A 17,060-nucleotide genomic window follows, 5' to 3' on the forward strand; every position below is an offset into this window, starting at 1 on the left:
CACGACGCAAGGTACGCCGCACTCTTTTCTTACATATTTTCGGGCCAACATTGCGATATTACGGTGGCAACCCTTTAAGTCCGTAGACTTAACCCGAATTATCTCGTTATTCGCGCACCTCAAATCGATAGTCTTGCTTTTGCAATTTACGACCGCATCGTGCATGGTCAACCCATCCAAACCAAGAATAACGTCGAATTCATCGAACGACAAAAGCATCAAGTCCGCCGGGAAACAAGAACCTCGGAACACTAGGGGACTTTTCTTGCACACTTTGTTGACAAGCACGTAATGACCCAAGAGGTTTGACACCCGAATTACAAACTCAGTAGACTCAATAGGCAAAGTCTTACTGGATGCTAAGGTTTCACATATATAAGATTGAGTAGAACTAGGGTAAATCAAAGCAATCACATTAGTATTGAAAAGAGTGAAAGCACCGTAATGACATCCGGAGAGGCAAGATCCTCGCGTCGCAGTATGGCATAAGTCCTCGCAGAGCACGAGCCTCGGATCCGATGGTAGCATCTCTAGATCCTCTCTGACCGCCACTGACATTGCCCATATTTCTAAGTGGCCTACCTCGAGCAGTGGTAGCACCCGAGTTTCCACTCTGACTCACATTCTGTTCAAGCATCCTCGGGCAATCCTTCCTAAAGTGGTCGGCCGATCCACACTTATAGCAGGAGCGATCACGAAACCAACAGCTCCCCGAATGCCATTTGCCACAATGTTGACACTCCGCCTCTCTCGCGATCATTTCCACCATCTGGCGATCAAGTGACTCGTGTGGTCACAGGGGTCGATCGCGTCCTCGTCTAGAAAAGCCCAAAGCGCCTCTAGACCGGTTCACATCATCTCGAAATCTCTTGATTGCTGTTGAAGAGACTTTCCGAGGACCTCTTTCGAATTCTCCAGCCCCACATCAGCTTTTTGTTTCTCCTTTCTAAGCTCTTCGACTTTACAAGCTCGCTCAACAAGTACTACGATCTCTCGTATTTCGAGAATGCCAACGAACATCCTTATATCATCATTCAGCCCATCCTCGAAGCTTTTACACATAATAGCTTCGGACGAAATGCATTCTCGCGTGTATCGGCTAAGCCTCACAAATTTTCGTTCATAGTCGGTAACCGACATAGAACCTTGCTTAAGATCAAGAAATTCCCTTCGCTTTTGGTCGATGAATCTCTGACTGATATACTTTTCTTTTTTTTTTTTTTTTTTTCGGAACTTGGTTTGAAAGAATTCCCAAGTCACTTGCTCTCTAGGTACCACAGAAGTCAGAGTACTCCACCAATAGTAGGTGGAATCACGTAGCAAGGAGATGGTACACTTTAAGCACTCATCGGTGTACAAGATAGCTCATCGAGCACCGGATAGTGTTGTCCAACCAAAATTCAGCTCGTTCGGCATCATCATCATCCGTAGCTTTAAATTCAGTGGCCCCATGTTTTCAATCCTATCGACTGGGGCTTACTTGACCTTATTTGGTCAGATTACGGAGGTATTGTAGGTGCGGGGTTGCATTTGTCGGGAATGGAGGTTGTGGGACAGCCGTGTTAGTTTGAATGTATTGATTAAACCATTCGCTTCATCACACTATAAAAGGCTTGCCTAGCCTCATCATTCGGATTGTTGGCCATAGGTTGAGAGTCCGCCGCGCTGTCCCTTGTGCGGAGAAGGCGCCACACTCTCCACATCATCAGCTATTGCTCGGTTGGGATCGGGATCCATTGCTATAAACAAACTCAAAGTCAAATTGTCAGAAATCACCACACTATCGATTCATCATTTAATGGCATGTATAGCTAGACCCCAAACACCTCACGGTAGTCCTAGAATCGACTAAACCATGGCTCTGATACCAATAAAATTGTAACACCCCGAACCCGAGACCATCGCCGGTGTCGGACACGAGGGTTAGCAAGCCAAGTTCACTTGTTTTGCCCATCCATTGGACATTTCAGTCAGGCTGGAAAAACTGCGTCACTGTCGCCTTAAAATCATATCTCGAGTTTCAAAACTCGAAACTGGTTTCGTAAATTTTCCTGAATTTAGACTCATATATCCATCCATGGATTTATTTCTAGAATTTTGGTCGGGCCAATTGGTACAGTTTATTAGTTAAATTCACCCATGTTACAGGGATCGACTGCTCTGACCTTCGCGCGTTATAACTTGAATATCTCTCTGTACAGGGCTTTAACACTGGTGCCGTTTGTTTCTAATGAAACTAGACTCAAAATGGAATCTGTAAATATAAGGCATGACTCCTAATTCTTTCTGTATAATTTATAGTAAATTTTTAAAGTTGCAACAGGGGACCCAGAAACCGTTCTGGCCCTGTCTCACAATAGCCTTAATATCTCTTAACATGTAACTCCTATGACCATTTCGTTTCTTCCATATGAAAATAGACTCATCAAGGTTCATTTACATAGCTTATTCACTATTTAATACCATTCCTACAAATTTTGGTGATTTTTCACATTCACGTCACTGCAGCTGGCAGCATCTGTTTTAAGGTAGGTCTTACCTATTTGGTAGTCTCCATGAACCAACTAGTCTTGCCATACATAGGTTCACATATGATCATTTTAACCATGCCAATGGCTGATCATGTGACCAACATTCCCATTTCCAATTCATAGTCACATCATGACACCATATATATATATACAAACCGCAAATAGTTTAAGTTGATACTTCACTATTACGAGCCATTTTCGCATGGCCGTACACATGTACATCATAACATATTTAAACCAACAAGGGTAGTCCTATACATGCCATCTCAAGTTCAACCAAGAATTTATACCAAAATGGGGCTTGATAGTGTGGATGACTTCGACTTCAACGATCCCGAATCCGATTGCTATCGAGCGAAATCTAGAAAACTGAGAGCCAAAGCAGCGGAGTAAGCATTTTTATGCTTAGTAAGTCTCAAGGAATATAATCAACTCTAATTACAGCAATACATTCACATAGTTAAATGCATCATTTCATTAATGCACATTCACATAATCATACTTACTTCACCATCCCAACTCTTATGTTCATACACAAATAACGGCTTCATTAAGGCCGATAACTCGTTCCATCATAGGAGCGGATATTCACACGCTCTTACTCCTAGCGCGCAAAGCACACACCGCACTTACCTTGTCATTGGGAAATTTCACAAGTGCATTAGCTGAAATTTTCCAGCAAGCTTATAATTTTCAAATCACATACCTTCGGAGTTTAACCGGATGTCGCTACTCGATCAATCGCCTTCGGGACATAGCCCGGTTATGGTAACCCGCACCAAGGCCTACGGGACTTAACCCGGATATCACGATTTGCACAAATGCCTTCGGGTCTTAGCCCGGATAGAATGACTCGCACGAATGCCTTCGGGTCTTAGCCCGGATGTAGCCACTAGCACAATTGCCTTCGGGTCTTAACCCGGTTATAATTTCCAGCATAATTGTCTTCGGGGCTTAGCCCGGATATCATTCAATTTCTCATGCACACATACATCAATAATCATTGGACATACATATTTATTTTCATTACTAAGGCTCAAACACAATTATAATCACTAACATAATCGCCTTCGGGACTTAGCCCGGTATCATTCAATACTCATACACACATAAATCAATAATCAATACATCCATATTTCATTCCACATAATTCAAGTAAGGTCACTTCTTGAGGACTTACCTCGGATGTTGTCGAACGGCTTTTACGGCTATTCGATTACTTTTTCCTTCCCCTTGTCCAATTGTGGCCCTCTTAGCTCTTGAGCTAATTCAAACAAATTCAATTTATCAAAACCTCATTGTGCTAGCTTATGGCCGAATATGACAAGGAATTTAAATGGTCATATGGCCACCCTTTAGCTTGAATACACAATGGTCATGCACATTTTATACTACATCAAGCAATTCAATACAATTTATTCGAGCATCAAGGAAAAGCTAAGGCCTTCAATAGGCTACCCAAGGCCGAATATACTTGTCCATGTTGAGGCCAATTATGCACTTAATACCACACAAAAACAGCATGCATTTTACTAGTTAATGCTTGCATATTGTAGCTCAAAACTTACAATATAGCATCAAGCACTCATATGTGTGCTAGGCCGAATGTGCTTACAATTTCACAATTATTCTTCAACATCTTCTTCTTTAAACAAACTTATTCATCACTTCCTTCATAACCAAAACATCATGTGCAAACATATATATACATATATGAGCATGGCGAATTTCAAGGTGTCCATAGCCATCCAAAACACAAATTTTAACTAACATGCAAGAAGCATGAACCATGCTCATGAATGCATCATGGCGAATATGACAATCATGCTCCTTTTCAACTTCAATCATGATAAAACAAAAGAAAGCTCAAAATCTTACTCAAGAGTAGACAATCCATCATTGCATGCATCATCATCAAGCTTCACACTTAGCATGCAATGGCTTTATCACCATAACAACTTTGGCCAAATACCATTTCCATGGCTTAACAAAGATTTGAGCCATGGCTAACATGCACATCAAGTTAGCAACCAAAACATGCATGAAACTCCTAACACAACCTCATACATACCTTAATCTTGATGCAAACTTAGCCAAATCTCCTTCTAGATCTCTTCCAAACCAAGCATGAAGCAAAAATCCTCCTTCTTCCTTAGTTTTGGCTCAAAGAAAGGATGAACAAAATTTTTTCTTTCCTTCTCTACAACTCACGGCAATGGGGGTGGGATTACCACACTCACACACATTTTTTTCATTTTTTATCACCCATACACCTTTGTTTATTATTTCACCCTAATGCACCAACAAAACATGTTTCATGACATGTTTAGCCCATCCTCCCTTGTCATGGCCGCCACCACCTATAAAGGGGGAATTTGACATGCAAGTCCATTATTTTGCATGCATGCTTTAATTAGTCATCACACATTTCCTATCATACTTTCAAAGTTCATTACTAAGTCCTTTCTTGTGGAATTCACCCTTATAACACTAAATCAATCATCATAAAATGTCATACATGAGCACACACATATTATAGGCATCAAAATAAATTTTTAATTATTTTTATGCCTCGGTTTTGTGGTCCCGAGACCACCTTCCGACTAGGGTCAATTTTGGGCTGTCACAGCTAGTGTATTCAATTGGACAAAAATTCAAATCCGACATTTCATGGGCATATTTGGGAAATTCATACCCATGAACTGCATCAATGTAGATGGTCTGTAACAACATGTCTATTGATATGTAAGAATATTATGCCTTAGTGGGACAACAATTTGTGAAATGTCCTTCGCTTTGGAATCAATGTCATCTTCGGCTTTAGCCTCGACTTCAAGTTCAATGAAATATATTATTTCACCATCATCATCAAATTCCAGATTTGGCAAAGCTTCAAATGAATACTCCATCCTACCAAAAGTAGACAACTCAACTTCATTTTGGACTTCTCTAATCAAAGAATGTCTTCTACTAGATGTTGTAAGCATCTCCAAATTATTGTGTTGCGATTGGCAAGAATTTTCCCTACAATGATGAATCAATCATCATTTGGTACAACTCTTGCATTATATGCATTGTCGAGTCTTAAGTATTTATCTCTAAAAAGGTTGAGGGTGAGAAAATTTTTTACTTATATTGTACATCAATACACTTGGATTATTAAAAATTTTGTATCCATCATGAACATATTCGAGCTTTGCTAATAGTTAGATTACAAAATTACGACTTTGTTGTGTCCAAATGCCATCATATTGGAAACATAATCATCATTTAAAGACATTGCATAATACTTAGCATCTCTTTTACAAGTGCTTATAAATCTATAATTTAGAAAAGATATTCTTTTAGCATTTTCAACCTAAATTTTTGTAAGAGTCCTCATTTTCATGTCCTTCAACATTATATATTCTTAAACATCATCTTAAAATGAGATTTTGGTTGAAATATGATGCATATCTTAGTTAAAATAATTTATCCATTCAAATGGATTAAGCCTATTAATTGGTTCACCATCTTGTCATTTACGGCAATAATTAAATTAAATCATTAACATTACAAACAATTCTAATGAATTTAATAATCCTTAATAACAAAGTATCCAACAACAATAACACTGATTTACTCCTATGACAAACAAAAATAACACAACATATAACATATTCAACTATTGGTGATAAAAATAATAACATAATATTAACAACAAAAACAATTATTTACTATCAAGAGATTATTAATTTATTATACAAAATGAAGAATTTTTAACAACTTATAAGAATTTTAATAACACTAATAACATGAGAATGATATAAAATGGTTTGTAGTAAATTTTAGAGTAATTGGAATGGGTTTAGGTTTGTAAAATCTAAAAGTAAATTTTAAGATGTTAAAATTCGATAGTAAAATTAATGAAGGGTTTGTTGAACTCATATAATAAAAGTTGCATAAGTTAAATCTATAATAATAAATGAGTATAACATCTTTAAGGAAATCGTGAAAATTAGTAAAAAATCTTTTGAAAATAATGAATATCGAGATTAATGTAAAATCATATTATCATCACCAAATTGTTAGACTTCAAATTCTCTAATAATCTCGTAAAATTAAAACTTCTACTACCGATGTATCTAACAATAATTTTTATTTAATAAATAACACTATGTGACCAAATTAATTATTTTATTTTGGATCATACCGAAGTTTGGGTTATTTGACTTCTACGCACTGTAGTTTCAAACGTGAATTTGCCATGTACCATAATATCCTGAAAGACATGTATTATATTTTTTGGATTCTATACGCACTTGCTTATTAAAGGATTAAATTTTAATCCTCCTTCGAATCATCCTTGTCAAAAAGGAAATAAATTTCCAGTCATTAGTTGTGGTTCAGATCATCTTATCGAAGGGCTGACAGCTTGGGATATCCATAACATATTCATCCTTTGAATGGGTTTGTTTGCTTTAATTATAAAGATGGCCCTTTCTTACACGTGTCCTATCAAGTCATCTCAATTTCACTCAAAATTCAACGCTATGATCACCTTATGATGCATATTCAGTTTGTTTGATAATGATGTGTATTTTATATACACATACTATCAATATAATAATTAGATGAGAAAATTAGAGGCATTTTCATGGTGGTCAAAATTTATTTGTTCATACAACTTATTTAAGCTCAAATTTTTGAATAACTCTATTTGAATTTAATATATTCGTGTGTTATCTTTATCGAAGATGTGTGAGTACTAATTATATATATATATATGAGAGGATTAGACACAATTATAATACTCGTTATTTGACTTGTATTTCTTGACTTAGGTGGGTATAATTGAAAGTGAATTCTTTTTATTTAATAGGTCAATTTTAGACTTCATTTTGTATCTCTAAATATAAAATTTTAATTGAACTATAATTATTGTATATAATGATAAGATATATTATACATTTTAATAAAAAAACTTTAAGTTTAAACTTTAAATAAAGAATATATTAATAATATAAAAGAAATTGTGATTTCCTTTTCCTAGTTCCATTATTTAACCTTTTTAGCACATAAATTAATTGTTAAATCATGCTTGTTAATCATCCGGCCTAAATCACATAGTTGGAATTTAAATTAAATAATAAAAGAATATATTTTAATTATAAAATATTAATTTTAATATTAATTTTGTTAAATAATATTTTATACTATGGGAATAGTGATAGGGATGAAAAATTTTAGAACTACATGCATATAGATGTAATCCAACCTATGAATAAACATATTCGAGTTTTTGTGTGATAAATATTTTATTTGTTTTAGTTTTATTATTTAGTTAAAAACATGATTTTATGTATACATTAAAATTTAATTTAAATCAACAAAAATATTATAGAGAAAAAAAAGCAAGATATAACATTGTATGTGTTATTTAAAATAAAATTGAAAAGAAATTAAAAGAAATATAAACAAGTATTAAACAATTATGTGTACATTCATACAATTGATATGCACTTTTCCTAAAAAGAAATTAAGAAAAAAAGAGATAGGGAACCAAACTTGCTAAAATCGTGGGTGTTAAATTAATATAGCAATGTGGCATGGAAATGCAATATTACAAGGTGGTGACGGTCACCATTTCACCAACACATTTCAGAGTTTTGCTTTGTGATCTCACAACAATCAATTAAAATCGAATCAATCCAACTACATTAAAGTTCTGTCACATCAAGATTATATCTAAACCAGGGCCGATTTTTAGAGAAATTAAAGTAAAAATAAGAATTTAATTAATATTTTCAAAAATTTTAAGAGATTTAATAAGAATTTAATAAATTTTATGGGACTTAATTAAAATCTTCAAGAATTTTAAAGAGAATAATTTTTTTGAGAAATTAAATTTTCTTGACACTCGTTAAGTTTCGCTCTTATGTTTAAAATAAAGACATAAAATATGGAGTAGAGCTATCCAAAGGCCTCAACCAAGTAGGCCCGGCCCAAGAATTGAACTTAAAATAGATTTTTTATATCCCCACACTAATGGTGGATTTAAATATTTTAATTTAAATTTAATTATAAAATATATTTTTAATTTTTATTAATATTGTGAAAAGAAAAGGGACTTATGGGTTGAATAAGTTTGATTCAAAAATAAATTTAGATTTAAACTTTTTTAATTGTAACCCAATTTGATCTCTAAACAACTTCAGCATAAAATATGAATGTTAAAAGAAAATATATTTTTGACGTAATCATATATTTGGATTTTTTTGTAAAAAGAAGAAACGAAGTTGTGGTGAATCATTAAATTATTAGGTAGAAAACATTTGAAAAGTCATAGCTAGTGAGGTAATAGGAGCAAGGCATTGCTTGTAGAAATGGGGCTGCCTGGTTAAAGCTCATCACCCATAACTGTAGCTGTTGTGAGTTCATCATCACTTCAACGACCCTACCTCTAGTCATATTCGTAGTATAATACTTAACTTACACAATATAGATCACATTCTCTAATATTCAATATACTTGTCATTTATTCATTGCATGATGCTCAACTTTCTCCTTTATTGTTCCTTTCACGGTTTTCCACTGATAAAAAAGAATTTGTATATAATCTGTTTTAATTATTAGAATTTTGTTGTGTACAATTTCCATTACAAATGTATTATAATAATAATAGTATCTATAATCATTTAATTCCAAACTTTTAGTGACTTCAAGTCTAATAATTATGAAAATGGACATTTTTCTTTTAAAATACTCATTAGTAATTATTTACACGTGGCTATATTTTATATAATCCCACTTGTGTGTTGTTGAACATCAAAAAAAAAAAAAGGGATACATGCGCATCATAATGGCATGAACACTATAAGGCATAGCTTAAAGCGACTAAGGAACTACCAAATGGATGGTAATTCAAAAACATTGTGATTACTATTCTCCATGGGAATAATGATGTTATAACTATTATTATTCTAATGAAAAAAGAAAGGGGTAAGTTCCAATTACATACTTTATGAGTAATGCAATCGTCATTAAATAAAACGAATAAAAATGCTTAATTAGGGAAAACCAAACTATCCACAAAGTTCCAAATATATGAGATTCCAATTAACAAAATCCAATGACTTCAATTTAGATTTCAACATCAATAACCAAACTGTAATCTCTTTATTAGAAATAATTATAGAAAATCGCAGAGAAAAAAAAGAAGGGAATTTGGTCAAGAATAATATTAGTTGATAGTTGGAAATGGAATTCCCTCAGAAATAGTGGTGTAATGACAAGACATTCCAAAGATAGAATTTCTTGATGGATCTATATGTATAACTCCAACAGTCTCTTTTGTGTTACAAGACAACATTTGAATAATGGGTCTAACCTAAGATAAAAGAGTCTGGTAGGGAAATAAATCGGGGGATTTTGATAAGGGTTTGAACAAGATTCATACTTTATCTTACTCTTGGTTTATACTTTTCTTTTTTCTTTTAATTTGGATGGAAGCATGTGAGAAATAACCATGTTGCAGGGCGCTGATTGGTGGGGGGAATGAGTTTGTTGATGATGGGTCATTTTCCTTCTCATCTATGAGGCTTAATTGGGACGTGAGTGAGTCAAGAGATTTAGGTTGTTGCAGATGGTAACTAATATTTCAGGCAAGACTTAGCTTGTTTCGCTTTTAAGATTTTTTTGTTTTCATGTATTATGATATTAATCATATCAACTTTTTAAAAATATTGTTTGTTTTTTATTTTATCCATAAATAATATCTTACAAGTTAAAAGATGGGTGATCACTTATATCTCAAAATCAACTTTAATACGAAACTCAAAATTTATCTGACATCCTCTTCTACTCTTAACAAAAATCTATTATCTTGAATAACACATTGGTAATATCCCAAAATTGATTTTGATACCTAAAGTCATAATTTACACTAATCTATAGAGTCTTGTTAGCTTTGACCTATTGAATCTCACAATTTTGCCCATAAAACACCTCACAAAGTAAAAGTGATGTGAACACTTCTATCTCAGAATTTAGAAGACAGTGGATATACAATTCATTATCCCTATCTAAAAATTATGATATTTTTTTATAAGTAAGGAGAGAATTTAATCATACATATTACTCACAATAGATACTAGACTAAGTCCTGAACAGTTTTCAGTGATGATATTTTATGATATTTTTCAGGTGGCCAACTAAGGTTTAGTTTAGATGGACAATGCATTTACCTCCAGTGAGGTTAAAAACAGCGGTGGTGGTGAAATTAATTATTGTAGTGGTGTAATTAGAAACAACGGTGGAATATGTGTTTGGATTTAAACACAACTATAGCAGTGAGATGAAAATAGAAAATGACTATTAAGGACATTAAATTAAAAATGATATATAATAAAAGTTTTTAAAATTATTTTACTTTTACGAAATTATTAAAAATACGTAAATTTATAAATTCATTTAATAAAATATATTTATTAAAATGTTTACATTTTTAATTAATATTAGTTTTATATGATTACTTTTTTTTAAATTAGCAATACAAATATACATTAGATAAAAGGTTAAAATTATAAATAAATAAATAACCATCTGATTGGGATTACTTTTTTTTTTCATTGGAGCTTAGAAAATTGGAATTTCAGTGAGATGAGGTTTGTTAAGATTCCATCACACTAATATTATAACTGGTGATTCAAAGAAAATCTATCAAGCGGAAACCCATAGCAGCTGAGTTAGCTTCCGTATAGATGTGTCTGAAATGAACGTTCCAATCTCTGTTACTTATTTGATTGATATGTCGGATCACAGCCAAATTACTATGCTCAGCATTGTGGTCCTAAATCATGTTGATTGCCTCGTTATCACTCTTCACGATCAATCTTCGATAACTCAGCTCCCAAGCTAACAAGAGCCCATACACAGCCGATCCAACACCAATGAACCCGTCTCCGATGGCCATTTTCGTCTTTAATTATGCCTCCAGCTGCTGTGATGAGTTCGCCACGTGAACAGGCACCATCAACCATGGAAGGGCACTTCTCAATTACGATCTTTCTTATTCTATTAAATTAATTTTCAGACAAGATAGTTATGCGGGGTAAAAAAAGGATGAATGTCAACAAATCATTGAATTTTTTTTTTATGCTGATATGATTACGATTTCACTTGTAAGAATAAAATGTGTATATTATAAATTAATTAGAGCTCAATATAATATATACCAGACATTTTGCTTTCCTTTTATGTGTCTGGCATCAAAAAAGCTATCATGATTATTACATTATATCATTTATCCAATTTACACTTTTTTAAACCCAAATTAATTCAACGAGAGCAGTCAAATTTCAACCCAAACAATAACCTATGTGTCTCCTATTTGTAATTAATTCCAGCCCGTTGGCTAAAATAATATTTCAACCTATTGCAAAAAAATAAAATAGGAAATGTACTCAATTCATCCACCTATTTACACGCAATAATAACAAAACTGGCTGTTAAATGCACCAATATCACCTGTGCTAATCATTTTTAACTTTGTTTGCAATAAAAGGAACCACCTAGAACCTTCCCCTTCGGTTTTTCCAGTCTATTTCACATAATAACAGCCTGATTGAATCAATCCAAATGATGCAAGATTTCTTAACATTCACAAGAAAATAAAGGAATACCGATGCATTTTGATAAAATGATGGGGATTTTTCTTTTCTTTTTCTTATTTAAACAAACCGAAAGAGTACAAAATCCTACAACCTATGAAGCAAATTACCAACATAGCCATAATGCGCATAGATTCACTAACAATTTTTACCAAATATTGCTTCTTTCAGATGAACACAACATAAATATCAACCTCCCCCCCCAAAAAAAAAAAAACAAAACAAAAACAAATGACACCAATCTGGCATACGACTTTTTACTTGGGACCTGCAAATTTGCTCATCATCTTTGCAATTACAGGAGCCACCTTGGGATTTGCTTGATGCTTTGCAAGATTAGCAGGATTCTTCATTACTGCAAAGCCATTTACAATAACATCAAAAGCACCATTAGACATTGCAAACTGTCAAATGCACTCGTATAAGTTCTTATGCATTCAAAACCATAAATTTTCTGAATTAATACAAATCGTTTGCTAATCCTTATTGCATTGCACGCTTAAAGAACCCAAATTATGTTTGACTAAAAGAATAAACAGTCGGATTAACTAAACAATGTCATTTGAAAGAACAGAAAGTGTGCAACAAAAAAGTCTTCCAAATACTGTGGAGAGAATGTCAATTTAAGCACACAGATCAGCAAATAGATGTCACCAAAGGAGAAGATAACAATGTGAAACAATTCATTCTTTAGTTGCCATGTAGTACAGAAACTAGTCATTTGATACAAAAAACCAAGATGATGGATCATCAATGCCTAAAGATAGGGCATTGTAACAATAAAATGGAAACTATGCAAATTACCAAAAGCATTAAAGAACATGCATATACTGAAACAATCAGGACAAAACTGCAGGAGTGACAACTTCTCTACTAAATTACAACGAACTTTCCAAGAAATATATGTTTAATATAAAACTAGCTATCAATTCTGTAATGGACTAACCAAGTTTTCCACTACTAAAAATATATCACCAAGTAGATAAGGTCAGACATAATTATTTTACTACAGCATACCAGAACATATCATACAAACCCACAGCGCATGTGATTATCTCAATAAAACCTCAGCCAAACTATATGGAGTTCCCTTTTAGGAGACCAATTATGCCCTGCATCCTTACAGAATAATGTATTTGCTAAACACTACCAAGTATAAAATCCTAAGAGCAGCTAAAATATGTTTTCACGTTTTCTTAGTAAGCATAGTCCTAGTTCATCAAAAGCAACTATAGTAGAAGGATGAAAATGATGAAACACTCCATAAATTGCAGATCTAGCAGAGGAAAGAAATATAAGAGCGACCACAAGAATAAAGGAAGCAAACATAGTAAAATGCCTACCATCTTGAAGAGCTGCCATGACTTCTGGATCACTAAATGCTGCCATCAATTCAGGATCCTGGTGAAAATATCAGGAACCACATCAAAAAAACAAGTTTCCAAATAACAATTGTTGACACCTTCCGAGCATCTGGCAAGCAATATAGAAGTGGCAAATATATATCTTGCAGTCATCCCAACCTAAAACTATGTGTAGAAAATAAATTGCAATAGCATATATATATTCATGATAGAATTGATTGCCATGGAAGTAAAAAGCAAGTTCCATAATACATTAAAACTTACATTCAATATCTTGCTAAAATCAACATTTCCAGGCATGCCACCTGGCATGCCTCCAGGAAAACCTCCAGGCATACCTCCGGGCATACCTCCAGGCATACCTCCAGGAAAACCCCCAGGCATTCCACCTGGAAACCCACCAGGCATGCCTCCAGGTTTTCTACTGGAGGATGATTGCTCCTGCTTCTTCGCCTTCTCATATTCAGCCTTGAGCACAATATGAAATGTAATTGAAGTAAAAAAAAAATAATAATAATAATGAAGTAAAATTATAATGGAATGAAAAATCATTAAATTACCTGAGCTTGAGCACGACGACACCGTCTCTCACGCTCAATCTTTCTATCTTCTCTCTCTTTGTGCAATCTATCATATTTCCTACGGTGTTCCTCAATGCGGTGTGCGTTGGGTTCAACCTGTTTAATCAATGAAATTGATGTGATCTGTCAAAGCAGGAATTAAACCCAACAACAGTGGTCTTGTCACCCATATATAGTGATGCAGGTACAGCCAAAAAATACTAACATTGGTTGCAGAGAATTACACTCACATATAGTGATGCAATAATTCAGATGTACAAAATGACCAAATTGTGTCAAATTATGCTTAAAATCACATGACATGCTCTGGCCTTTGAAATCTCATCTCTTCAATTATACTGCATAGACTGAAACTTTCAAAGGGAAGAGTGAAAAAGGACAGATAAGAGCAAACCTTCTTAAGCCAATTGTTTATTTCCTCATCATAATCCAACTTTGATGCCATGTGTAGATCCTTGGCAGCATCTTCCCATTGACCGAGCATTGCTCGTGCAATGCCACGAGACTTGTAGCCCTTAGCAGAATCTGGGTTTATCTGCAAGACATGAATGAGGATAATTAAAATCATTTCCTACTCAAATACGGCCTTGCTATTTCCAGGAAAACCCTAAAACAAGAAGAAACCATATTGAACACATAAATCCCTTACATATATTGCTTGAATGAACCAACAATGCAAGACACACAGTTAACGAACTTCACGATTACCATTAAGCATTTTATCATACAAGCATGTAAAAAAACCAGATCAATACTAAGCTAAACATATATAAATATACACACAAACCTCCAAAGCAGCATTGGCATCTCGAATAGCAGCATTGGGCTTTTTCATCTTAATATAAACACTGGCTGAAAGGAGAAAAAAGAACACTAAGAAACTGAATCACTCTATCAAATATAAGAATCATTCTAAAAAAGATAAAGAATGCATGTCAACAACAACAACAACAACAACAACAACAACAACAACAAAAAAAATCATAGCATGTAACTAGCTAAATTATAAATACTAGTGGAAAGGGAGAATATAAGGCTAAACTAAGAAATGCTAACCTCGTGTGCCATACATGATTGCCGAAGTCGGATTCAGCAAAATCGCCTGTGTCAGGTTCTCAATAGCTTCCTCAAACTTCCCTGCATTACAATGATTTAGCATAATACAAACTCAAACAATAAAAATAAGTAAATAAATGGTAAGTTGTGATTATTTACCTTCAGAAATGGCATCCATGGCTTTGGCCTTAGCTGAATGGGAAGCATCACGGTTATCATCGGTAACCTCCACACAAGGGTCTCCCATCTACGAGCACCAAAAACAACACAATGAGAAATGACTTTAAAGAAATTAAACCAGAAATTGATAGAAAGATAAGATAATACCTTCTGTGGAGGCTCATTATCAGGCTCAACGGTGTCACCTTCGAGCTCGATATCCGATTCGATAATCTCATCTTCCTCTTCCTCTTCTTCTATATTAATTTTCACTCCTGCATCCGCAAGCTCCTCGTCGCTTTCCTCCACCACATAACTCCTCTATAAACCAAAATCCTCATTTAGATTAGTAAAGTTAGTAGAAGGGGAAGGAGAGAAATGTGAGAGTTGATTAGTGATTACCGATTTGGAGTCGGCGGCGGTGTCACCCGAGGATGGGATCTTAGCTCCGAGACTGATAAACGGAGAAGGCATTAGTTGTTATTAACGAGTGAAATAGAAAAAGGGAGAGAGAGGTTGAAAATTAAAAATTACCTTTGGAGATAGTCGCGGAAGAAGGAGAGGGAAGGATCATCGAGAATGGATGGATTAGATTTGCAGAGTTGGATGAACTTCTTCAACTCGTTCAGTTTCGCCGGATCCATGGTGTAGAATGACTGGAGAGTGGGTTTTTAGAGAGATTGCTTGCTTAGGGGTTTTTGTTTTGAATTAATAAAAATTGGAGCAATCGCCAGAACACAGAAATTAATAAATAAAACAATAATGCAATGGGTTCTTCTAGTACCTTCTACAAGGGATCGCCTTTGTTTTGATTTATAAATAAATTAGTTTTGCCTCTTAAAATGCGCATTGATAAAATAGAAAAACAATTTTATTATTTTTTTCATTTTCTATTTACAAATACAACAAAATTAAAAAACTTTTGACTTTTGAGGCGACATAAGGTACAATTTTTATAACTTGTGATGTTATTAATATTATTTCGTACAAAGCAATCAATTCAAGGTCCCTTTGAGTAGTTTCGTTTAGTTAAGATTCCTACAAAACCAACGTAAAATTAAATATTATAATAATATTGTAATATGAATATTATAATAATATTATAGTATGAGATAAAATTTTTAAATATATTACACTAAAAATAAGCATTCATATAAAGTAACCTTAAAAAATAGAGTTAGATAAAATTGTGTTAAGATCTACTTAGAAAAAGGGATTTTCGCGAGGTAATTTTAGGTCTCCATTTAACTAAAGATAAACGCTAAAACTGATCTAATTAAGAAGTGTTTTAAAATAATATTATTAAGTCATTATCTTAACATTTTTTAAATTTGAAAATCAAGCAGATATGGGGTGATCTTCTTTTTGGTAAAAAAGAAGACAACAAGAACATTTTAACTAGGGGCCATGTGCAATCTTCCTAACCCATTGTCATCATCATGCAATAATATGTTGAATTTACTAAGGCAATTGTTATTATAAGTATCTATTAAAAACTTTATTCACTAAGGTTATTTGGGAAGAGTGAGGGTAAGTAATTACGTTATGTTCAAGTTGTAATTATCATTATGAATGTTGAGTGTATTAAACTTGTATCAACTGTTGTATTCGTATGTTGTTTAATAGATTCATTCTTTGATTATGGCTTTGCAGAGATAAGATTGTTTAATTCAAACTACATCAACATTTTTAGACTACTATTATTCTTTTACTTTCTTG

General features: G+C 33.7%; 1 protein-coding gene across 1 annotated transcript; it reads right to left on the reverse strand.

Moving 5' to 3' along the window:
• Positions 1-12,200: 12,200 nt before the first annotated feature.
• Positions 12,201-16,162, reverse strand: LOC108467442 (FAM10 family protein At4g22670). Its single transcript, XM_017768055.2, has 11 exons — positions 15,876-16,162; positions 15,744-15,795; positions 15,510-15,662; positions 15,342-15,429; positions 15,183-15,263; positions 14,914-14,978; positions 14,521-14,661; positions 14,106-14,222; positions 13,810-14,013; positions 13,525-13,582; positions 12,201-12,536 (listed from the first exon to the last, which is right to left on the reverse strand). Exons 1-11 carry the CDS (start codon positions 15,983-15,985, stop codon positions 12,439-12,441), a joined length of 1,167 nt encoding a protein of 388 aa, XP_017623544.1. The 5' UTR covers positions 15,986-16,162; the 3' UTR covers positions 12,201-12,438.
• Positions 16,163-17,060: the final 898 nt, after the last annotated feature.

Source organism: Gossypium arboreum, chromosome 8 (assembly GCF_025698485.1).
Source record: "Gossypium arboreum isolate Shixiya-1 chromosome 8, ASM2569848v2, whole genome shotgun sequence".
In the NCBI taxonomy this organism is placed as follows: domain Eukaryota; kingdom Viridiplantae; phylum Streptophyta; class Magnoliopsida; order Malvales; family Malvaceae; genus Gossypium; species Gossypium arboreum.

What these genes read in the sequence shown, in the direction of transcription:
- LOC108467442 (XM_017768055.2), bottom strand. Translation starts at nt 15,985, where the DNA reads ATGGATCCGGCGAAACTGAACGAGTTGAAGAAGTTCATCCAACTCTGC. An exon ending in TAAACAATTGGCTTAAGAAG is followed by an intron (nt 14,223 to 14,520) that starts GTTTGCTCTTAT and finishes TTGATTAAACAG; the next exon opens with GTTGAACCCAACGCACACCG. An exon ending in GTCGTCGTGCTCAAGCTCAG is followed by an intron (nt 14,014 to 14,105) that starts GTAATTTAATGA and finishes ATTGTGCTCAAG; the next exon opens with GCTGAATATGAGAAGGCGAA.